Here is a 25,988-nt window from a genome sequence, read left to right on the forward strand (position 1 = left end):
ATTCAATTTTCAGAGTTTTAAAGTTCTGTTCCTTAAGGGAAAAAAGTGAAAATATGTGTATATAGAATTCACATACACAAATAAATATTCTATGTGTAATAATAAAGTAATTTTTCTTCTTCTTTTTTTTTGAGACAGGGTTTCACTCCCATTGCCTAGGCTGAAGTGCAAAGGAGTGATCTCGGTTCACTGCAACCTCCGCCTCCAAGGCTCAAGTGAACCTCCCACCTCAGCCTCCTGAGTAACTGAAACCACAGGCACACACCACTGCACCTGGCAAATTTTTGTATTTTTTTTTTATAGAGACGAGGTGTCACTATGTTGCCCAGGCTGGTCTCAAACTCCTGAGCTCAAGTAATCGGCCTGCTTCGGCCTTCCAAAGTGCTGGGATTACAGGCATGAGCCACTGCACCTGGCCTAAAGTAATTTTTTTTCAAGAATAGTACTATTGGAATATTTGTGAATAGAGCTAACAGTTTGATCCAAATAAAGAACTAGGAAATACAACCGTGACAGGACAAAAGCACCCAGTGGATCCTGAAGAAATCTGACCCTTGGAGGTGATTCCAGGAAGGGGAAAAAAAAAAAGAAAGAAAAATCTGACCCTACTGTGGCATGACCCAGCTTTGATCAAGGTCACTTTACCAAATCAGTTACAGAAATGGAAAACATGTACCTTTTATTATTAAAACATACTTAATTGAGGCAAAATGAATTTATTTAAAATGCTTTTAAGTTTAATATCAGTAAGTTCCAAAATAATTGTGAAATTGCCAACTGGAACATTTTTTTAAAGGTATCCAAACTGCATCATGAAATATATCCACCCTACTTTGCTTCCAGGTGCACACTTAAAGCCCAACAAAAACCAATGTCAAACAGGTTTGAGAACAGAAAAGAACAGAAGCTGAAAAGAGAATTTCATCTGAAGATGTTATACCGTATATGCCTGAGCTGAATATCAAAGGATGAGCTCAGTTTCCATACATTATTTCACAGACAGATGTATATGTAAATCTTAACAATCTACCCAGTTTTGACATTTTTTTGAGATAGAGTTGCACTCTTGTTGTCCAGGCTGGAGTGCAGAGGCATGATCTCGGCTTACTGCAACCTCTGCCTCCTGGGTTCAAGCAATTATTACACCTCAGCCTCCCGAGTAGCTGGGATTACAGGTGCCCACCACCATACCCAGCTAATTTTTGTATTTTGAAAAGAGACAGCCTTTCACCATGTTGGCCAGGCTGGTCTCGAACTCCTGACCTCAAATGATCCACCTGCCTCAGCCTCCCAAAGTGCTGAGATTACAGGTGTGAGCGACCGCGCCTGGCCAACCACTTTTTTGTTTGTTTGTTTGTTTATGAGATGGAGTTTTGCTTTTGTTGCCCAGGCTGGAATGCAATGGCTCAATCTCAGCTCACTGCAACCTCCACCTCCCGGGTTCAAGCAATTCTCCTGCCTCACCCTCCCGAGTAGCTGGGATTACAGGTGCCCGCTACCATGCCCAGCTAATTTTTTTTTTTGTATTTTTAGTAGAGATGGGGTTTCACCGTGTTGGCCAGGCTGGTCTCAAACTCCTGACCTCAGGTGATCCGCCTGCCTTGGCCTCCCAAAGTGCTGGGATTACAGGCGTGAGCTACTGCGCCCAGCCTCACTTTTTAATCAAACTTAAAAGGCTGAGAAAGGTTAACCACCACTTACTGTTTCTTTGAAGGATGAGTTTAGCCATCGATTATTTACTACATTCTGTATGGATGTGGGTGGGTTTTCCAAATCTTCAAAGGAATCCATTAATATAAAATCCAGAACAACATCATAAAAATTTAGATTTTTCACCTGCATTAAATTATGAGTTGAAACAGAAATTATTATTACATAGAGCTGAAATAAAATCTGAGCCAGGGCTTTATGGTTTTATAACAGCAGGGGTTTTTTTTAATCAGCTTATTCAAAAATAAAAAATAAAAGGAGAGATAAATACGAAAGCTCGCCACTAGAAATTACGAATTCACATTATCGCTGCTCCTTCCTAGATCTCAAGTGAAAATAATCTCTCCTCCTCTCTATTCTAGGAGTCCTTTGTTCATGCTTCTATTATAACATCCAGGATGCTCATTCTGCCTTGTTATTTAGTTACTGGTATATGTGCCTGTCTTCCCCACCAGATCATGAACATCTTGCTCTTTCATTCATTCATACATACACACTCTACATACTACATGCTGTACCAAGTGCTCAAACTTCTAGAGTAAGCAAATTAGACGCCTAGAGTATAGTGGGGAAAACAGCAACAAAATAATCCTGCAAATATCCAATTATGAACTGTGTGAAGCACAATAAAGGAAAAAGTATAGTGTGCTGTATCATTTTGGCAGAAATGTGGAGAATGAAACAGGGGAAAGAATGAATGCAGGGAGGAAAGGAGTGAGCAGGGAATCGGGAAATATAAAGACTACTGATGTAGCCCAGAGAAAAGACAACAGGTACTTAGGCCAAGAGGGGTGACAGAAAGAGAGAAAAGTTGAAGAAACTGAAAGCTATTTAGGAGTTAAAACTGACACACTTAGAGATGAATATGATAAAATGGGTGAGCATCAGGGAGAGGTGAAGGATGAGTCTCAGGTTGCTGGCCTGCAGAAGTAAATGGATACTGATTCCATTTCCTGGATAAGGGAACACTAGAAAAGGAAAAATTAAGTCTTCATGTATTTGTTGTATCCACCGTTTTCTCTGCCTAGAAGGCCTTTCAGCTGCTTGTAAACTCACTCTTTTTTTTTTTTTTTTTTTTTTTTTTGCTTCTGAGACAGAGTCTTGCTCTGTCACCCAGGCTGGAGTGCACTGGCACGATCTCGGCTTACTGCAGCCTCCACCTCCTGGGTTCAAGTGATTCTCTTGCCTCACCCTCCTGAGTAGCTGGGATTACAGGCATGCACCACCATGCCTGGCTAATTTTTGTATTTTTAGTGGAGACAGGGTTTCACCATGTTGGCCTGGCTGATCTCAAACTCCTGGCCTCAAGTGATCTGCCTGCCTCGGCCTCCCAAAGTGCTGGGATTTCATTCCTTTTTGGTGTGTGTGTGACGGAGTCTCGCTCTGTCACCCAGGCTGGGATTACAGGCATGCGCTCCATGCCTGGCTAATTTTTGTATTTTTAGTAGAGACAGGTTTCACCATGTTGGTCAGGCTGGTCTTAAACTCCTGACCTCACGATCTGCCCGTCTCAGCCTTCCAAAGTGCTGGGATTACAGGCGTGAGCCACCATGCCAGACCAATATCTATATCTATATATTTTTTGAGACAGAGTCTCGTTCTGTCACCCAGGCTGGAGTACAGTGGCACGATCTTGGCTCACTGCCACCTCCACCTCCCAGGTTCAAGCAATTCTCGTTCCTTGGCCTCCCGAGTAGTTGGGATTACAGGCGTGAGCCACTATACCCGGCTAATTTTTGTATTTTCAGTAGAGACGAGGTTTTGCCATGTTGGCTGGGTTGGTCTCGAACTCCTGACATCAGGTGATCCGCCCGCCTCAGCCTCCCAAAGTGCTGGGATTACAGGCATGAGCCACCATGCCGGACCGATATCTATATCTATATATTTTTTGAGACAGAGTCTCGTTCTGTCACCCAGGCTGGAGTACAGTGGCACGATCTTGGCTCACTGCCACCTCCACCTCCCAGGTTCAAGCAATTCTCATTCCTTGGCCTCCTGAGTAGTTGGGATTACAGGCGTGAGCCACTATACCCGGCTAATTTTTGTATTTTCAGTAGAGACAAGGTTTTTCCATGTTGGCTAGGTTGGTCTCGAACTCCTGACCTCAGGTGATCCGCCCGCCTCAGCCTCCCAAAGTGCTGGGATTACAGGCGTGAGCCACCATGCCTGGACCGATATTTATTTCTATATCTGTATCTACATATATATTATAAACTGTGAACTCACACTGACAGCTCCAATTCCAATCCCAGCGTTGCGTTTTATACCTCCCTTCTCTCACAGGGAAAAGCTGGCTCTGATTTTTCTCAGTATACTTATTTGTTCAGTCCTGTGTATACAGCCAATTCCCCAGCCCTACTGAGCTGCTGCTGTTGTACTACCCAAAGCTGTCCTTGCATAGGCCACCATTCCTGCCCTGCTAGGGGCCTGCCAATGACTTTTGGAGAGAAGGAAGAGAGGGAACAAGGGAAGGAGGACAGGAGGGAAGGAAGCAAGGAGCCAACAACAGCAAAAAAGGCTTCTTAGAAAACAATTTACAACTACTGCCCCAATGTACAAGGAGTGTGGTTTATGACTTCGTCAGAAAAAAAGATGTCCCACAACCATACAATTGGCTTTATTTAACAAGGACAATGAAACAGTAGTCTCAACTCATATAAAATTACATGCAAATAACTAAGAAAAATAAATATCACAAAAAATTTGAATTTACCCCTCTAGCAGCAAGTTCCATTTCAGTACTACCCCAGTGATCGGTCTGCTCTAAAAAATAGATCATTTCATCAAAAACATCTTCAAACTTCTTTGGATTCTGAAGAAGAAAACACATTTTAACCCTAAACTCAACTTTATAAGAAGCTACAAAGAAAGTTACTCTTCAAATAAGTCTGGTAGATCTTAATTCTACTAGGTAACTGAACTAAAATACATTTTAAAGGTATGCCAAATTTATCTGGTTTACTACTTTGCTATTGCAACATTTTGCAGAAGCCAAGATAAAGAATGTCAGTAAAATGTCACAAGCAAACTATTTATTACTCAAATATGTATGCCTATTTTGGTCAGTCCTTAAAATGAAAATCTGGTTATAGCAGACATTATGTGAGGCTTTTGTTGCAGTTCTGCTTCTTTTGGAGGAACCCTAGTTCAAATCACTGAGTTTATCTGTCATGAGAAGGCCAAGAAAGCAACACAAGACTTACATTGGGACTTGCATGTATTAATAGTTAGTATCACCTTACATATACTTAGCTTTACACTACTTAACACTTTATTCTTTAAGTTGCTTTCCCATTTATCATTTATTTAATCATCCTAAAAACCCTCTGAAATGAGGTAATATAAATATAATTCTATTATATAAATGAAAGAATTAAAGTTCAAAGGGATTGAGTCTGAAAACTAGGTGTGCAAATGGCTCAAGGAAGGCTTGTTTTCTCATCATCTGGACAAACCTTGCATAAAGTAAGGTGGTTCCTTACAGTCTGAATGAAGTTCTTGTCATTGCTTCTGCCTCATTCAACTACATGAAGATGAGGCAGTTCAATTTGCATTCCAGATTTCTGAGACCTACGCTATTTCCTATAACCCTCTTCCTGAACAGGATTGAGGTAATAAAAGAGGAGGCATTAGTAATAATAATAGTGATGGTTATAGCAGCAGATCTAATGATAATTCTCACCATGACATTTACAGAGTTTATGGCAAATTGGAAATAATTTATGAGAAACAACTTGGTTGAAATAGTGTGGACTTTATACATAGTTCAACCCGAGCATAACTTAATGCCCTTTTCAACTATCCACAAAAACTTTTTCTTCTATCAAAAATTTAATGTCTTAATCTTCGGTTCAAAGGGTAAAAACAACTTTTGTAAATGGTAAAAATCTTGCCAACAGAACAAGTTTACCTTTCGTGCTTTCACGATTAAAGCTGATAAAATTTTCCTTCCACTCTCAGCGAGGAATATCCTGTTAGCTGATTCTGAAAGAATTACCTGAAAAAATATTCATCCCCAAAGAAAAAAGAGACCTATAATGAATGTGAATGGACATTCAACTTAATAGCACAAATAATCCTAAAACAGTTAATGCATTGCATGTGGTGCTATTTCAACAGGCAGCTCACAGAGAAAGTCCTAATTTACTAAAATAAAAAGAACTCTTGAAACCTATAGTCAAAAAAAGATTAAAGGGAGTTAAATTTGAATTTAAATTCTGTTCAAAATCATATTACAGTCTCAAATAAATTTCCTATAGCCCCAAAACATAAGAAAACAAATATATTCTTGTTATTTTCTTTTTAGAAAATCAATTTTATAATTGACTGAAATTAAATCTCAAATACACACTAATTAATAAGAAAGAGGGTTTTTATTTTAAGCAGCCATTTTTACACTCCTGAAGTATCAAAATATCCTGTTTTGACAAAGTGTGGTGGGCCTGGGAAGCCGTGGGAGAGGATAATGAAATATGGAAACAAATGAAGGCAAGTAGCAGGGAGGAAAAATAAGTTTAGTGGACTTTATATTTGTCATTAGGAATAGGGATAATCAAGAGCACAGAGCTGTCCTGTTTATTTGCACTGGACTCTACAGCATGAGGGTGGGGATGAGTGGCTGGGTGAAGTCACTTAATGTTAAAAAAATACCTGAAAAGCCTGTCGAATACAGTGAAGTTTGGCAAGAAAATCACTGTCTCCTAGGCACTCCAACATTTCAGTTCTATGTAATAAACAGGGGAGACAATTGTTAAACTACATTCAAGATCAAGCCTACTATAAATTTGGATTCAAACAAGGCTTAACCTCAGGACCTTAATATAAAACATGTTTTTTCAATACTGACAGAACATGTAAAAATAATTTTTTCTTTACTTGGACCTAAAAACATATTTTCTCCTATTCTCATAAACATTTTTAGTAAGTACCACACAAACACCTTAATATCCTTCATAAACATAAACAAAACTGAAATGGTACCTCAGTACTCTGGAGTAAATTTTTCCTTCTTCAACTAAATGCATGGCTTCCTCGTAAAATGGGCAGTGACAAAGGGACTCCAGGCTGTAGGTATGCCGTACTTCTCTGTGTTCTGCAAGCTAAGAGCACAGTGGGTTAGAACAGAATACAGGCTAGGTGCAGTGGCTCATGCCTGTAATTGCAACACTTTGGGAGGATCATTTGAACCCAGAAGTTTGAAACCAGCCTGGGTAACATGGTAAGACCCTGTCTCTACAAAAATCTAAAAAAATTAGTCAGGTGTGGAGGCATGCACCTGTGGTCCTAGCTACCCAGGAGGTTGAGGTGGGAAGATCACTTGAGCACAGGAGGTTGAAGTTGTAGTGAGCTGTGATTGTATCACTGCACTCCAGCCTAGCTGGCAAAGCCAGACCTGCCTCAAAAACAAAACAAAACAAAACAAAAACCCAGAAAACCAAAAAGCAGAATACACTGATATAAGAAGATAAACTATAAAAGAAAGAAAATAGGATTTTGCTAACATCAAAATACAATAAATTTGATTAAACCATAAAAACCTTTCAATAGGATTTTATAGCTAATAAAATCTGAATTGATTTTATTTCAATATTGAGTTGTTAAAAAGAGTAAAACTTTTAACAAGCTTAGTTCATTCTGAATCCAATTATTTAAATCCACAGAACGTACAGAAAACCAATACTGTATCTTTTTCTTTTTTTGAGACAGGGTCTCACTGTCACCCAGGCTGGAGTACAGTGGCAGGATCTTGGCTCAATGCAGCCTCCATCGCCCAGGTTAAAGCGATTCTCCTGCCTCAGCCTCCAGAGTAGTTGGGATTACAGGCACGCACCACCACACCCAGCTAATTTTTGTATTTTTAGTAGAGATGGGGTTTTGCCATATTGGCCAGGCTGGTCTCGAACTGGCCTCAAGTGATCCGCCTGCCTCAGCCTCCCAAAGTACTGGCATTCAGGCATCAGCCACCGCATCTGGCCAGCAATACTGTATCTTATAGTTCACCAAAAAGAACAACTGAGGAAGCATTTTTTAAAAAGAGGAGGAGAATTTTATCATCCATAGATTACTTACAAGTATTATAACCTATGATTATAATGAAGCAAAACTTAGTACAAAAACAACAAAATAAGCTCAATGTTGCTATTCTAAGACATATTTCCTTATATGTAGCTTTGATTAACTTTTGTATAACTGAAAGACAGTCGTGCTTTTGGCTAGCATAACAACTCTACATATGAAATTCCAATCTCTGACAGTTCATTAAAAAACAATTGCAAACACTGTAGAGTAGCCAGCTAAGCAAAAAAAAAAAAAAAAACAACAACCCAGAAAACTTCTAGAAAACTTCTAGAGTGTTTTGTTTGGAAGAGACAGGATCTCGCTCTGTCACCCAAGCTGTAGTGCAGTGGCACAATCATAACTCTGCAGCCTCAAACTCCTGGGCTCAAGTGATCCTCCTGCCTCAGCCTCCCGAGTAGCTGGGGCTACAGGTACGCATCACCACATCCTCTAATTAAAAAAATTAGGGGGGGGCCAGGTGCAGTGGCTCATGCCCACAATCCCAGCACTTTCCAGCACTCTGGGAGGCTGAAGCAGGTGGATCACCTGAGGTCAGGAGTTCAAGACCTGCCTGGGCAACAAGAGTGAAACTCCGTCACGAAATAAATACATAAATACAATACAATACAATACAAGTTACAAAGCAAAACCAAAAAGAACCAAAGTACACAGGCAACAAAGAGCACAATGAATGTAATGGTACCTCGCATTTCAATACTAAAAACTGAAATTATGTCAAGCACTCTCTTAGACCACAGTGGAATAAAACTGGAAATCAACTCCAAAAAGGACCTTCAAAACCATGCAAATACATGGAAATCAAATAACCTGCTCCTGAATGAGCACTGGGTCAAAAACAAAAGCACGATGGAAATTAAAAAATTATTCGAACTGAATGACAAAAATGACACAACCTATCAAAACCTCTGGGATACAGCTAAGGTGGTACTAAGAGGAAAGTTCATAGCCCTAAACGCCTACATCAAAAAGTCTGAAAGAGCACAAACAGACAATCTAACGTCATACCTCAAGCAACTAGACAAACAAGAACAAACCAAACCCAAACCCAGAAGAAGAAAGGAAATAACCAAGATCAGAGCAGAACTAAATGAAATTGAAACCAAAAAAATACAAAAGATGAATGAAACAAAAAGCTGGCTCTTTGAAAAGATAAATAAAATTGATAGACCTTTAGCAAGATTAACCAAGAAAAGATGAGAGAAAATCCCAATAACCTCACTAAGAAAAAAAAACAGGAAATATTACAACTGATACCACCGAAATACAAAAGATCATTCAAGGTTACTATGAACACCTTTACGCACATAAACTAGAAAACCTAGAAGATATGGATAAATTCCTGGAAAAATACAACCTTCCTATCTTAAATCAGGAAGAATTAGATACCTTGATCAGACCAATAACAAGCAGCAAGACTGAAATGGTAATTAAAAAATTACCGATAAAAAAAAGTGCAGGACCAGATGGATTCACAGGAGAATTCTATCAGACATTCAAAGAAGAATTGGTACTAATCCTTTTGACACTATTCCACAAGATAGAAGGAACCCTCCCTAATTCAGCATCACCCTAATACCAAAACCAGGAAAGGACGTAACCAAAAAACAAAACTACAGACCGATATCCTTGATGAACATAGATGCTAAAATCCTTAACAAAACACTAGCTAATTGAATCCAACAACATATCAAAAAGATAATCCACCACGATCAACTGGGTTTCATACCAGGGATGCAGGGATGGTTTAACATATGCGAGTCAATGAATGTGACACACCACATAAACAGAATTAAAAACAAAAATCACACGATCACCTCAATAGATGCAGAAAAAGCATTTGACAAAATCCAGCATCCCTTTATGATTAGAACTCTCAGAAAAATCGGCATACAAGGGACATACCTTAGTGTAATGAAAGCCATCTAAGACAAACCCACAGCCAACATAATACTGAATGGGGAAAAGTTGAAAGCATTCCCTCTGAGAATGGGAACAAGACAAGGATGCCCACTCTCACCACTCCTCTTCAACATAGTACTGGAAGTCCTAGCCAGAGCAATCAGACAGGAGAAAGAAATAAAGGGCATCCAAGTGGGTAAAGAGGAAGTCAAACTGTCACTGTTTGCTGTCAATATGATCGTTTACCTTGAAAACCCTAAGAAGTTGTCTAGAAAGCTCCTAGAACTGATAAAAGAATCAGCAGTTTCCAGATACTAGATTAATGTACACAAATCAGTAGCTCTTCTATACACCAACAGCGACCAAGCAGAGACTCAAATCAAGAACTCAACCCCTTTTACAACAGCTACAAAAAAATAAAATAAAATACTTAAGAATATACCTAACCAAGGAGTCCAAAGACCTCTACAAGGAAAACTACAAAACACTGCTGAAAAAAATCAGAGACGACCCAAGCAAATGGCAACAGATCCCATGCTCATGGATGGGTAGAATCTATATTGTGAAAATGACCATACTGCCAAAAGCAATCTACAAATTCAATGCAATCTCCATAAGAATACCACCATCATTCTTCACAGAATTAGAAACGACAATTCTAAAATTCATATGCAACCAAAAAAGAGCCTGCATAGCCAAAGCAAGACTAAGCGAAAAGAATTCTGGAGGCATCACACAACCTGATTTCAAACTATACTATAAGGCCACAATCATCAAAACAGCGTGGTACTGGTATAAAAATGGGCACATAGACCAATGGAACAGAAGAGAGAACACATAAATAAACCCAAATAGTTCAGCCAACTGATCTTTGACAAAACAAACAAAAACATAAAATGGGGAAAAGACACCCTTTTCAACAAATGGTGCTGGGATAATTGGCTAGCCAGAAGTAGGAGAATGAAACTGGATCCTTATCTCTCATCTTATACAAAAATCAACTCAGGATGGATTAAGGACTTAAACCTAAGACCCGAAACTACAAAAACTCTAGAAGATAACATTGGAAAAACCCTTCTAGACATTGGCTTAGGCAAGGATTTCATGACTAAGAACCCAAAAGCAAATGCAATAAAAACAAAGAAATAGCTAGGACCTAATTAAACGAAAGAGCTTTTGCATGGCAAAAGGACCAGTTGACAGAGTAAGCAGACAACCCACAGAGTGGGAGAAAATTTTCAATCTCTACATCTGATAAAGGACTAATATCCAGAATCTACAATGAACTCAAACAAATCAGAAAAAAAAAGTCCCATCAAAAAGTAGGCTAAGGACATGAATAGACAATTCTCAAAAGAAGTTATACAAATGGCCAACAAACATATGAAAAAAATGCTCAACATCACTATGATCAGGGAAATGCAAATCAAAACCACAGTGTGATACCTACTTTACTCCTGCAAGAATGGCCATAATCAAAAAATCAAAACACAGTAGATGTTGGTGTGGATGCAGTGATCAGGGAACACTTCTACACTGCTGGTGGGAATGTAAACTAGTACAGCCACTATGGAAAAAAGTGTGAAGATTCCTTAAAGAACTAAAAGTAGAACTACCATTTGATCCGGCAAGCCCACGACTGGGTATCTACCCAGAGGAAAAGAAGTCATCATACGAAAAAGATACTTGCACATGCATGTTTATAGCAACACAGTTCACAATAGCAAAATTGTGAATCAAAATTGTAGAACCAACCCAAATGCCCATCAATCGACAAGTGGATAAAAAAACTGTGGTATGTATAGATGAAGGAATACTGTGCAGCCATAAAAAGGATGAATTAACAGCATCTGCAGTGACCTGGATGAGACTGGAGACTATTATTCTAAGTGAAGTAACTCAGGAATGGAAAACCAAACATCATATGTTCTCACTGATAAGTGGGAGCTAAACTATGAGGACGCAAAGGCATAAGAATGATACAATGGACTTTGGGGACTTGAGGGGAAGAGTGGGAGGGGGGTGAGGGATAAAAGACTACAAATATGGTGCAGTATATACTGCTCAGGTGATAGGTGCACCAAAGTCTCACAAATCACCACTAAAGAACTTATGTAACCAAATACTACCTGTACCCCAATAACTTAATGGAAAAATAAAATAAGAGATAATCCTGGTGCCTCCATATTCTGGGAAAATAACTTTATCTCCAACTTTCATGCTAACTGGTTGAATCTCTCCACTCTTTCCTTTAGAGCCTGATCCAACAGCAACAGCTATTACTGTTGCTTGCAATACTTTTCCTTGAGATTTTTCTGGAAGCATGATGCCTCCTTTGTGTGTGTTGTTTGTTTGTTTTTCAGTTTTTGTTTGTTTGTTTGTTTTTGTTTGTTTTTGTCAGATCAGCCAGGCAGTAGTGCAGTGGCACAATCATGGCTCACTGCAGCCTCAACTTCCCAGGCTCAAGTGATCCTCCCACCCATTTTTAAATTTTTCATAGAGACGAGCGTTCATTATGTTGGCCAGGCTGGTATCTAACTCCTGGACTTAAGTGATCCTCCTGCCTCGGCCTCCCAAAGTGCTGGGATTACAGTCATGAGCCACAGTGCCCAGCCATAATGCCTCCTTTGGTTGTAGTTTCTGCAGCACATCTTTCAACCAATACTTGGTCAGAGTGGAAGAAACTTCCAAATGCTTGTCCTGCCATGACTCCTGACACTACAGCTTGTACTCTGCTCTCACACCCAAAACATTTTTTTATTATTTAAAGGAAGACAGCAAATTAAAAATCCACAAAGCTCACTGCTCTTATGGAGATTCAGCCATTTTACTTGATTCAATGTTCTCTGAATTTTTTCAAGTCTTTTATCCATTTTCAGAATTCTGAAAATTTTGTTTTTGACATTTTTTGCTTTGTGGAGGAGACTTTTGAATGTCTACACTATGATTCTAGAAGTAACTCTCAAGGCTTTGGTTTTGGTATTTCACATGCAGCCAGTGCTGTGCTAATGCTTTCACTTGATTTATTTAACCCTTACAAAAGCTCATAAAGTAAGTACTATTATTCACATTTTGCTGGGTGCAGTGGCTCATTCCTGTAATCCCAGCACTTTGGGAGGCCGAGGCAGGCGGATCACTTGAGGTCAAGAGTTGGAGACCAGCCTGGCCAACATGGGGAAGCCCCGCCTCTACTAAAAATTCAAAAATTAGCCAGGTGTGGTGGCACATGCCTATAATCCCAGCTACTTGGGAGGCTGAGACAGGAGAATCACTTGAACCTAGGAGGTGGAGGTTGCAGTGAGCCAAGATCGTACCACTGCACTCCAGCTTGGGAGACAGAATGAGATTCTCTCTCTCAAATAAACAAATAAATAAATAATCCACATTTTACAGATGAAGAAACAGAGATTAAATTAGCAGGAACTTACCCAGAATCCCACAACTAAATGATAAAATTTAAACCCAGGCACATTATTCCAGAACTTAAGCACCAAATTATACCCTTCCTATCAGCCTTATCCAAACAGCCAAGGGATAAGAAGTTTCAGCATCAGCAATATTTATGATATATAAATATGTCCATTAGGCCAGATGCAAAAAAAAAAAGGTATGAAGAGATGACAGTATCTCACAGTATATATTCTCTACTTTAAGTAACATTTTCCCTCATATTTTAAGGAATATATGTTATGCTAAAGGGCAAAGTCTTCTTGAGGCTAACAAAACTAAACAGTTTTTAAAAATAACTTAGAATGAAAATTTTTTAGATATTAAACAGTTTTAAATTTTTGTACCACTGTCAAAACAAATAGGACCCACATACATGTACTATTAGTATTCTCTATTCTCTATTAGAGAAAAATCCTAAGAAGTAAACTGGGGGCCAGGTGCGGTGGCTCACACCTGTAATCCCAGCACTTTGGGAGGTTGATGTGGGCAGATCACTTGAGGTCAGAAGCTCGAGACCAGCCTGGCCATGATGGCGAAACCCCATCTCTACTAAAAATACAAAAATTAGCTGGGTATGGTGGCACATGCCTGTAATCCCATCTACTTGGGAGGCTGAGGCAGAAGAATTGCTTGAACCTGGGAGGTAGAGGTTGCAAGGTTGCAGTGAGCTGAGATCACACCACTACGCTCCAACCTGAGTGACAGAGTAAGACTCTGTCTCAAAAAAAAAAAAGAAAGAAAACTAAACTGGGCTCCAATTAAACCCTCTACATGAAATAATTTCTAACAATAATAAGAAGACAATCCAACAATGGGAGATTCCAGAGTTGAGTCTTGAATTATTGCTCTACCTTGCTTATTTGTTGGTTTGGTTGAAGTAATCGTTTAAAGAAGCCTCCTAAAATAAGACTGCAGCTGTGAGAATATATCATGTTGAAGATTTGATACTAGCTAACATTATTGACTCTTCAGAGACAATGCCAGCTCAGAAACATTTATTTAAATCATTAATCTTAAACTTTTTTAAACAAAAAGAAACTCATTAAAACATTGGTTGAAATTCTTATTTCAGAATACATCACATAGGAAGAATTTCTTAACAAAATTCCCAAACATGTTTTAAAAGGTTTTAGAAAAAAATTAACATTTAAATAGAGCTGAGAAGTTATTTCAGAAGCAGCGGTAATAAGGCAGTTAATTTCAGCTATGGAACATGCAATTTACTATTAAAAGGGGGTCCTTTTTTTTACTAGCTGAAATTTCCTATGTATTTTGAAATTATTCTTCTCCCAAAAGGCTGCATTTAAAAAACTCATTTTAATATTTTCAAAAAGAAAAGTAATACTATATTTGTTTACACCAAATCATCCTCCTACCTTTTGTTATTTCCCATATTTCACAAGTACCATAAATATGACCATAAAAGAAATCAAACAAGGCCCGGCACGGTGGCTCATGCCTGTAATCCTAGCACTTTGGGAGGCGGAGGTGGGTGGATCATCTGAGGGTCAGGAGTTCAAGACCAGCCTGGCCAATATGGCAAAACCCCATCTCTACTAAAAATACAGAAATTAGCTGGGTGTGGTGGCAGGTGCCTGCAATCCTAGCTACTTGGGAGGCTGAGGCAGGTGAATCACTTGAACACGGGAGGTAGAGGTTGCAGTGAGGCAAGATCGTGCCATTGCACTCCAGCCTGGGTGACAAGAGCAAAACTCCATCTCAAAAAAACAAAAAAACAAAAAAAAAAAAAGAAAGAAATCAAACAAGTCAACAACAACAGCAACAATAAAAAACAGAAAAATAGATAATTCCCACATATGAAGCAACCAGTGAAAACTGTGTTTGGGGATTAGCTAAAGATTTCAAACATCCTAAATTACTTCTCTTGGGCCCCATGAGGTACAAGATGGACTGAGCCTTATCCTCCTTGGCATGTAATGACTTTGCTAAATTTGAAGTAATATTTTTTAAAAGCCTTAATCCAGACCACGTCCTCTGAATGACCATGAATGAAATGTCTGAAGTTTCAAGATTATTACAAGTAGGGACATGAAATAGGCTAAGTTCTATTTTAATGTGGACCATTTTATACATGTTTACATTTTCCTTTCAAATCAATCACCTAAAATTATAAATAAGACTTACAGTTAAAGAAAGCAGGCTGTTACCAATCTGTATCCCTTAATAGACAATAGGAACTTAAAATAGCCACCCTCCAAATTGGGTCTTCAATGATTCTCTCACCCTGGTTACTCACATCCCAACCCACATTGAATAGGGCTAACCTGTGTAACCAACAGCACATTGTGGAAATGACAGAATGAGATTTCTGAGGATAGGTCAAAACAGTCATCACTTCCACCTTGCCCTCTCTTGGGTCACTCCCTCTGCGGGAAGCCAGGTGCCATGCTGTAAAGATACTCAAATAGTCCTATAGAAAAGTCTATGTGGTAAGAAACTTAGGTCTTCTGTTAATGGATAGCACCAACTTTCCATTCATAGGAGTGAGTTATCTTGGGAACAGATCTTTCAGCCCCAGTCAAGCCTTCATACTTTTTTTTTTTTTTTTTTTTTTTTTTGAGAGAGAGTCTCACTCTGTTGCCCAGGCTGGAGTACAGTGGCACAATCTCGGCTCACTGCAACCTCTGCTTCCCAGGTTCAAGCGATTCTCCTGCCTCAGCCTACTAAGTAGCTGGGATTACAGGCGTGTGCCACCACACTGGCTAATTTTTGTATTTTTAGTAGAGACTGGGTTTCACCATGTTGGCCAGGCTGGTCTAGAACTCCTGACCTCAGGTGATCACCCATCTCGGTCTCCCAAAGTGCTGGGATTACAGGCGTGAGCACCACGGACGGCCATGCCTTCATACTTTCATAGAAGAAAAATTTTAAATGATAGATGTAGCCCTCTCTCCCTTTTCAGGTTATAATTATCCTAAATATTCATCTTTGTCACTTTGTACATTATTATTGGTGTATTTTTTAAGCATATCACTATTTTTTATTTTCATTTAAGCCAACTATGCTGTAAGCTATTTAGACAAGATGTATGATTCACATTTTACACTTTAATACAAATTTCAGGACGTAAAGTATATTTTCTATTGTTCAAATCCATATTTTATCTGAAATACAATATTTATAAAACAAACAGCTCGTGCAACAAAACCAATGTTATTAGAAGAGTTAAATTATTTATTTAAAAAAAGGCTTTTTTTTAGAGACAGGGTCCCGCTGTTGCCCAGGTTGGAGTGCAGTGGTATGATCATAGCTCACTGTAACATCAAATTCCTAGGCTCAGGTGATCTTCCTGCCTCAGCCTCTCGAACAGCTGGGACTACAAGCATGCACCACCACACCAGGCTTTTTGTTTTTTAAACAGAGACAAGGTCTCATTATCTTGCATAGGCTGGTCTTGAATGCCTGGCCTCAAGTGATCCTTCTGCCTCGGCCTCCCAAAATGTTGGTATTACAGGCACGAGCTACCACATCTGGCCAAAATTATTTTTTAATGGTTGTAGTGGAGCCAATTTTCCTCATTATGTACCTATAGGGAATTAGCACACTCTTATGGTTCTGGAATACAACAAAGAATGTGGTATTGATAAGTACATACTCTATATAAATTCAGCCAAACATCCACATCCAAACATCCAAGATGTAAGACTGACTTTTGATTTTAACCTAAAATTTTGAAAATAAATTTTAAAATGCCCTCCAAACTACTGGTAACACACTCCTTTATGGTTTTATGCAGAAGGTTCCAGGAATTACAGTTTTCTGTGCTTCCTTAAATCTTTCTCTTGGGGTAGCCATCAATCATCTTGTTTCTCAATATAGCTCTTTGCATTAACCTGCACCATCTGCCAGGCCAAGTACCCGTCTTTAGCTGACATTACAATTTCTTCGTTGTTCCTCTTTGCAAACTTGCTCACTGCCTCAGGTGGTCTCTCTTGTTCTTTACCCTTCTCTTGCCTTTCTGTGAGTCTGTGTTTTGCTCCCAGTGATGATTCAGAATTAGAGGGTTTCTCCTAGTTTCTTTCTTTGTCTTTTGTCATGTTTCTCATTTTGTTGGATCTTTCTTGGTCGAGAAATTTATCCTTTGCCCTAGAACTTGGGCTGCTTTCCTTTCTGAAGATTTCTTTCTGAAGATCGAACACTTACTTCTTGTTTTTCTCTATCTCTGTATTTATCATTATTTTCATATCTTTCTTTCCTTACTTTATATGCTCTTCCTTTGCTTTGCTTTTCTCTTCCTTCTCTCCTTTCTCACTGTGTCGGTTCTGATCATTTTGTTGTCTCTCTTTCTTGTTCTCTTTGGGAATATTTCTCCCCATCTTTCTCCCTTTTCCACACTCTGTCACTTCTTTCTCTTTGGTCCCTCGCCCTTAGTTTATCTTCCTGTTTATGCCTCTTCCAATGGGAATCTCTATGACTGGTCTCCTGTGCCTATGAGAATCCCTTTCTTTCCAGTAATCACGGTCAGTGTAATGGTTCTCCTCGTCTCTGGATTGCTTCTGTTGGTGCTGATCTTCCCTTTTCTCGTGTCCTCTCGACGTTCGTGATCCTTTCGTGTGGTGTCTGGCACTGTGCCCTCTTTCTTCACTAGGTGACTGAGAGTGGTTTTGATTCCTGTGGTGCTTGGGGGTGATTCTCAGGGGTCTCTACGACCTTTTCCCTTCTGCAGTTCACTCTAGTTTCTTTATTTCATCATCCTTGCTGCTCTTAGCATCAAAGTCACTGTCTGCATCTGGGTTTTCCTCTACTTTCACATCAGTTTGAAGAACGCATTTCTCTTGTGGTACTCTGTTTTTTGAACTTACTTCATCAGAGTAGCCCCTTGATTTCTCTTCCTTTATACCAGATCTGGCTTCACGAAAGCTGCATTTAGGTACTTCCTCTTCACCAACTGCTTGATTTAGTAAGTGTCTATAAAATCCACTGAGATCTTTCTGCTTGGTTACATCCAAACATGCTTCCAGCGCAGCAGCCCTCTTTTTTCTTTCTTCTTCAGCTCTCTCTTGCAGTTTTTTCTTATATGCAGATGTCACAAATGCCTCTTTATCATCAAACTCTCCCTTTTCCATTTCTCTTTCTCTCTGTATTTCCTTTTCCATTTCTCGTTCTCTCTGTATTTTCTTTTCCATTCTTTTTTCCTGTTCCTTTTTTCTGATCTTAACTGCTTTTAGCAAGTTGTGAATATACTTGGGCTTTCGGTCTTTCCCCAAAAGCAATTTAGGATTGTTTTCCTCCTTTTTTTTCTGCATTTCATCATAAATACTGTCATATTCATACACAGTAGCATTTTCTGCAAGGGCCTTCTGGATTCCAGTTTGGTCTGTTTCATGGCCTGCTTCTTAGCAGCTTCCCTCTGAAGGCTTTCACTCATGGAGGTCTCATCATCATCATCAGAATCATTCCCAAACACTGATGGTTTTTGCAAAACAGGATGCAACTGCTGTGTTTTCTTTGGCAAAATAAACCCATACTGCCTGCCCAGAATCACCATCTTGCTCCCATATCCACTGAACGTGGCCCTACTATTGGTGTAGTTTCTGGATTGCTATAAATAAGTGTCGTCAAATCAGAGAGGTGGATATAGCAAAAGCTTTCCAAGGTTCCATTTAGAGTACAAGTAGAGGTATCTAAATTATTCTATTTTATTTTATTTTATTTTTTGAGACAGTCTCGCTGTTGCCCAGGCTGGAGTGCAGTGGCGCAATCTCAGTTCATTGCAAGCTCCACCTCCCAGGTTCACGCCATTCTCCTGCCTCAGCCTCCTGAGTAGCAGGGACTACAGGCGCCCGCCACCATGCCTGGCTAATTTTTTGTATTTTTAGTAGAGGAGGGGTTTCATCATGTTAGCCAGGATGGTCTCGATCTCCTGACCTTGTGATCCGCCTGCCTTGGCCTCCCAAAGTGCTGGGATTACAGGTGTGAGCCAGCAGGCCCGGCCGAGGTATCTGAATTATAAAAAATAAAATTTTCAGCCGGACACAGTGGCTCACACCTATAATCCCAGCACTTTGGGAGGCCAACGAGGGAGGATTGCTTGAGCTCAGGAGTTTGAGACCAGCCTGGGCAACATGACAAGACCCCATCTCTATTTAAGAAAATTTTTTTAAATAAAATTTTCTTTTTAAAGAGAAGCCTATGATTTCTCTATTAAGCACATATACACAATTGCAGAGTGGTAATTCTATAAAAAATGGAATCTACAGCTAAAAACTGCTCTCTGCAATATTAGTTTCTACCTATTAAATGACAATATCTTTAACAGATGGAAGAATTAGGAGTAAAATGGGAAGGTATCCTAACATCAAAAAGACTTTTCAGAACTTGAAAGAAAACATTATGCTAAGTGAAAGAAAGCCAAATACAACATATCACATGGTATGATTCCACTTGTAAGAAATGTCCAGAATAAGGCAAATTCATAGAGTCAGAAGGTATTGGATGCCAAGGGCTGGGGAGTAAAGGGAGTTGGAGAGTGACTGCTATTGGGTAGGGGTTTGTGTTTAGGGTGATAAAAATGTTCTGAAATTAGAAAGTAGTGCTGGCTGCACAACTATATAAACATACTATAAACCACTGAACTCTATATTTTAAAAGGGTGAATTTTATGGCATGTGAATTACTGTCAAGAAAGCTATATTTAAAAAAAAAAAAAAAAAGCTTTTCATCCGTGGTTCCAAACCAATGTTTGGCAAAGCTTATACAGGAAAATCTTGTTAATCACTTTCACAAATGATTGATCTAGCTTATAGAAAAACCTATACCAGAAATTGTTTTAATCTAACTAGGCAAGAAATCTTTCTGGTAATCCTGAAAAGGTTTTCAAATGATCAAAAACTTGTTTAACTTCCCAAAGCGTTCTGATTCTATTAACTTAGTAATTTTCTTCATTAAAACAATTTTCCCTAATTTAACCTTAAGTGCTTGGCATATAGTTAAAAATAATTTAACAAACATTTCTTATAAAATAATTTATCTTGGAACATTCACATTCTGAGACCATACATTTATACCATGGAAGCATTCTTAGGGTATTTCTTGAATAGTAAGTCCTTTTCATGTATATTCATGCATTTTGTTTTCCACAAGTATTTAATAATTTTTATTAAACTTTATTAAACAATAAATTTAAAGTGAGTACAATGAACACTTAGCAAAATATTTTTTAAGGTTGCATATTAGAAAAAAAACTTTAGAGCAATTAGGTATATTGTTCCTCACAATGGAAAAAAGTGCAAAGTGAATAGCAATTTTTCTCCTTACAAACAACCTAGGACATAGTATCTACAGAATAGAAAGACAAATATGTATATAATGAACAGTAAAAGGAAGAGGAAACAGCTTTCCCATAGAACAAGTAAATATATTCTGTCTACTGCAAACTTATAAGTGGAAAAATTTTTTTAATGTAAACAATTAGGAGATGATACTGTAAGTGATGGCTGAAATATACACATATAGAAAAACCTTGAGAGGATAAAAGATATTATGAATCAGTACTGCTTTTAAAAAGGCAGATCCAAAGTTTAAGGTACAGGTATTGGAATATCTAAAGCTTCCAAACTAGAGATAAAATTCACACATCAGTTATAGATGTGTAATACTACTTCTGTGCATGTGTGTGTGAGACAGAGTCTCACTCTGTTGACCAGGCTGGAGTGCAGTGGTGCGATCTTGGCACACTGCAACCTCCACCTCCCAGGTTCAAGCGATTCTTGTGCCTCAGCCTCCTGAGTAGCTGTGATTACAGGCATGCACCACCATGCCCGGCTAATTTTTTAATTTTTTGTAGGGATGGGGTTTCACCATATTGACCAGGCTGGTCTCAACCTCCTGACCTCAGGTGATCTGCCCGCCTCGGCCTCCCAAAGTTCTGGGATAACAGGAATAAGCCACTGTGCCTGGCCAGATGCATAATACTATTTCTATGAAAAAAGAGCACCTAAAATTATTATATCCAAAATCTACTGTAAAAAATGCAAATATTCTGAGATAAAATTGGCCACATGTAAGTTTTAAAGCTGTTTTAAGTACAAAAATTAAAACAAAAAGATGACCTCTTTGCAAGCAGTCTCTTTTGGTAAAAAATTTAAATCTCAGTGAAAAATAAATTATCCACAGATTTATAATTCAGTAATCACTACTGTTTATTTATGGTTAGCCTTTTTTCCTCTGCCTATATCCTTATATATCACACACGTTTGTTTCCTTTTTACAAAATTATAATCATACAATCTATATAAAACTTTACATACTAATCTTTTCACTTAACATATGTTCCCATGTCATTAAAACTATTGGAAACATGTTTATAGCTCTATAACATTTCTAATTACAGATGTGTCATAATTTGGCATTAGATTGTTTTCAGTTTTTCATTGTTACTAAAATGCCACAGTGAATGTGTGTATGTGTGTGTGTGTATATACATATATATCTATATCTATCTATCTATCTATCTATATATATATATATATTTATTTTTTTAAGACAGGGTCTTGTTCTGTCACCCAGGCTGGAATGCAGTGCCACAATCATGGCCCACTGCAGTCTTGACCTCTTGGGCTTAAGGGATCCTTCCACCTCAGCCTCCTGAATAACCAGAACTATAGGCTACTCACTACCACATCTGGTTAATTTTTTAAATTTTTTGTAGGGACAAGGTCTCACTATGTTGCTCAAGCTGGTCTCAAACTCCAGAGCTCAAGCAATCCTTCCACCTCAGCCTCCTAAAGTACTGGGAATACAGTTGTAAGCCACCGCACCTGGCCAACAGTGAATATTTATATATATATATAATCTTTGAATCTGATCACCTTCTTAGAACAAAAATCTAGAAGTATGATTTCTGAACTAAAGAAATTGAACATTTTTAAGACTCTTGATATAAGTTGAAAAATTGCTTTCCATTAACATACTAATTTATAAGCCTCACCCATAATCTACAGTATATGAAAGTGCCCATCTAAACCATGTGTTTACAGGTCCATCTCCTTAAAGAGAGTGTAAGCTCCTGTAGGAGCTTATTTTCATGTTAGATTTATTCATTTTTGTATCCTGGCACCTACCACATGGTACATGCTAAATAAATAGTGACCAAACTGAATTACAGTATAATGACAAGAATGTTGTTTCCACCAAAAAAGAAACAGAAATCCTCATTAGGAACACATATGTCCTACCTCTGCTGCGGAAGCAAAGGAATCCGTGGATGCGACGCTCAAGGTGTCTCGCAGGCCAAAGTCTTCCACATTACCCTTCATGGTGATATCTGTATCTTTATCTTAAAAGTAAAAGGTGAAAAGTTCAGAAAGTGATATTCCACATCATTGTGGTATTTCACATTCCATAGTTTGATTTTGATTTTTTCCCCCAGTCTTTATTTAGACTACCAGTGTCAAAAGGAAAACAGTAAGTATCCATTGTTTAACTGAATCTGAAACTCTGCCAAGTAGGGGAGACAGTGTTACAAAGCAAATATTCATTTTTAATTTAAAAAGGAATTAAGCTTAATTTTTTATTAAAAGGGCTTTTTAGTACATTATAACCAGAGTTGGATTATCTACTATACATGGTGAAGTCAGCATATATCACAGCTAGTTTGAAACAGAGCAATTTATTTGCAAGTGGTCTTGCCCAAATTAGAAGAACTTGTAGGTTCATTCAAATCAACTATATTATTAACATAAAATATCCGGCCTGTCACTTGTGATAAGCTGATCAATTAAAACAATTCACGGCTGGGTGCAGTGGCTCACACCTGTAATTCCAGCACTCTGGGAGGCTGAGGCAGGCAGATCACCTGAGATCAGGAGTTCGAGACCAGCCTGGCCAACATGGCGAAACCCCGTCTCTACTAAAAAAAATACAAAAATTAGCCAGGTGCGCACCTCTAGTCCCAGCTACTTGGGAGGCTGAGGCATGAGAATTGCTTGAACCCGGGAGGTGGAGGTTGCAGTAAGGCAAGATCACACCACTGCACTCCAGCCAGGGGGACAGATCAAGACTCCGTCTCAAAACAACAACAACAACAACAAAAAAAAAACAATTCAAGAAGATATTTGTGACTTTTTAAGGCTTTAACGAGACCTACTTTAAAAACTGAATGGTCAAAAACAATCAGACCTAGGTCCTTGATGTTTACTCTGCTTACCTGAGGGTCAAATATAAATGCCCCCAAAAGTTTAAAAGGTTGAAAAAGTTCAAATTCTTTGGAATGGTTAATCTCGCCCTATCAAGACAGGCTGTTAGCAATACTTGTCATTCGGAATGTGGGTATGAATATCCTCATGTACTATTATCAGGAATCTAATTGTTAACATTAAATTTTCAAACAAATACTTTCCTGCTTACATATGTGACTATAATGGAGAAAACAAGTGATAAACTTCAAAACGTATCATAAGTATGAAAGAGCAAAGAATAAAACTTATATAGATTTTTCTTATTTTGATTCTGAATCTGCCAAATTTGTCAGACACTATCTTCTTTAAAATGAAACCAGCTGGCTGAGGTAGCTCATGCCTGTAATCATCCCCGTGCTTTGGAAGGCTGAGGCAGGAGGATCACTTGAGTCCAGGAGTTTTGAGACCAGCCTGGGAAACACAGTGAGACCTCATCCAAAAAAAAAAAAAAAAAAAATAGCCAGGTGTTGTGGCACATGCTCAGGAGGCTGAGACAGGAAAACTGCTTGACTCCAGGAGTTTGAGGCTGCAGTGAGCTATGACTGCACCACTGCACTCCAGCCTGGACGTCAGAGTGAGACCTTGTCAAAAAAAAAAAAAAAGAAAGAAAAAAGAAAAGGAAGAAAGAGAGAGAGAGGGGGAGAAAGGAACAAAGAAAGAAAAGAAAAGAAAGAAAGCAGAAGTCTCCTTGGCTTTGATTCATCCAAATTTTCATTTCACAATTTTCCCAAAATTAAAATTTATTACCTCTACTAGAAATCTGTCAAATTCTGTTTAAAACCCTAAGCACCAAAAAACACAACTTGTGACTCTACCCAGGAAGTATGGGGTTTTTTTTATTCAAAACATCAATCTGGCTTCAATTAAATGTTTAAATCAAAAGTTGTACAATCAATTATATTCCAAGCTCTACTTGGAATATAATTTCTAGTATAGAATTCCTAGTATAGAATTCCTAGTATAGAAGCAGAATATATTCTGCTTCTACCACAAGCAGAAGACAGAATAAGCCACATGGTACAAGGTTCATTCCTATTAAGTACCAAAAATAACCATACATGTAACATATTTTTTTCCTACTTTATGTTTGGTGAGATCAGACTTTACATTTTAAGTATTTACCTTCCAAGTTTAAATTATAATTGTTTTCAGATGATGTTTACATCAATCCTTTTAAAGTACCTAAAACTTTTCATCTTAAAAATCTTTCTACTACTAAATGACTATTAATGGGATAAAATCTGAGGTTAAATTATTCCATTATAAAAATATTTTAGAAATTTACATTTTTCCATTAAACTAGAGAATAAAACAACATAATTGTTTCACACTTATAAACAGCTATCAAACTGGTATTTTGGGACACTCAATTAGAAAAACTCCCATAATTCTCTTTTCAGTGCATATTAAGGCTTTTTAAACACAAATACACACACACTGAGCTTTTATACAAAACTTAATCCTCATGTACAACCTTCAAAGCGTTATCTTAATTATTTTCCATTCTCAGTATTTCACAAAAAGAAATCACAGTTTTACAATTTTCATTATGTCATGGCATTATCAGAGTGGGATTAAATTTTATTTTATTTTATTTTATTTTATTTTATTATTTATTTATTTTGAGACAGAATTTTGCTCGTTGCCTAGGCTGGAGTGCAATGGTGCGACCTTGGCTCACCACAACCTCCACCTCCCAGATTCAAGCGATTCTCCTGCCTCAGCCTCCCGAGTAGCTGAGATTACAGGAATGTGCCACCACGCCCAGCTAATTTTGTACTTTTAGTAGAGACGGGGTTTCTCCATGTTGGTCAGGCTGGTCTCCAACTCCCAAACTCAGGTGACCCGCCCGCCTCCGCCTCCGCCTCCTAAAGTACTGGGATTACAGGTGTGAGAGCCACTGCACCCGGCCCAGAGTGGGATTAAATTTACAAGTCAATTAACTCTTGTTTCCATATGGCTTTTGCTATTTTCAGAGTAGAATACAGACATTTATCTAGTGCCACTTTACCTCTCAGACATTACCCATGTCTGATGTTAAAAGTCTGTTTTACTTTAGTCAACAATAACCAGCTATTCAATGTCATCCAGATCAGTTACCATACTTGTACTTTATTTTTTAAAAAATCTAACAAAGAAAAACGGCTCACTTCCAGAGGAACTAGAAGGATTTACTCACTAAATCCAAGTCCATAAACCATAGACTATACCTCCTATTTCAGTAATTGTTATGATTCCTGGAATGGCAGCTAAATGATTACAAAGAGAAATAATACATCTGTTTTTTAGATACGACAATAAAAAGTACAAAGAAAGAATCTTGGGCAATATCCCAAACTAACTGCTTTCATGCATCCAATTAAATTTTAAAATACTCTTTCTTAAAAGTGTCATAAACTCTTGGCCAGGCACAGTGGTTCACGCCTGTAATTCCAGCACTTTGGGAGGTTGAAGCAGGCAAATCTCTTAAGCCCAGGAGTTCAAAGCCAGCCTGGGCAATATGACAAAACCCTGTCTTTACAAAAAATTAGGTGGTGCAGTGGCACACACCTGTAGTCTCAGCTACTTGGCAGGCTAAGTGGGAGGATCACTTGAGTCTGGGAGGCAGAGGCTGCAGTGAGCCAAGATTGCACCACTGTATTCCAGCCTGGG

At 38.4% G+C, this 25,988-nt stretch overlaps 1 protein-coding gene and 1 pseudogene across 6 annotated transcripts in view; both read right to left on the bottom strand.

Moving 5' to 3' along the window:
- Positions 1–25,988, bottom strand: part of MIGA1 (mitoguardin 1) — a 95,811-nt gene that overhangs the window by 11,594 nt on the left and 58,229 nt on the right. For all 6 annotated transcript variants that reach the window (XM_055351114.2, XM_004026010.5, XM_055351116.2 and 3 more), the window contains 6 exons: positions 22,335–22,435; positions 6,691–6,809; positions 6,361–6,433; positions 5,621–5,707; positions 4,424–4,522; positions 1,702–1,836 (listed from right to left, as the gene is read on the bottom strand). In XM_055351114.2, the coding sequence (XP_055207089.2) occupies positions 1,702–1,836; positions 4,424–4,522; positions 5,621–5,707; positions 6,361–6,433; positions 6,691–6,809; positions 22,335–22,435 (614 nt within the window). The remainder of the gene's footprint in view (positions 1–1,701; positions 1,837–4,423; positions 4,523–5,620; positions 5,708–6,360; positions 6,434–6,690; positions 6,810–22,334; positions 22,436–25,988) is intronic.
- On the bottom strand, positions 15,707–19,032 carry LOC101149194 (nuclear speckle splicing regulatory protein 1-like; annotated as a pseudogene).

This window comes from Gorilla gorilla, chromosome 1 (assembly GCF_029281585.2).
Source record: "Gorilla gorilla gorilla isolate KB3781 chromosome 1, NHGRI_mGorGor1-v2.1_pri, whole genome shotgun sequence".
NCBI lineage: Eukaryota > Metazoa > Chordata > Mammalia > Primates > Hominidae > Gorilla > Gorilla gorilla.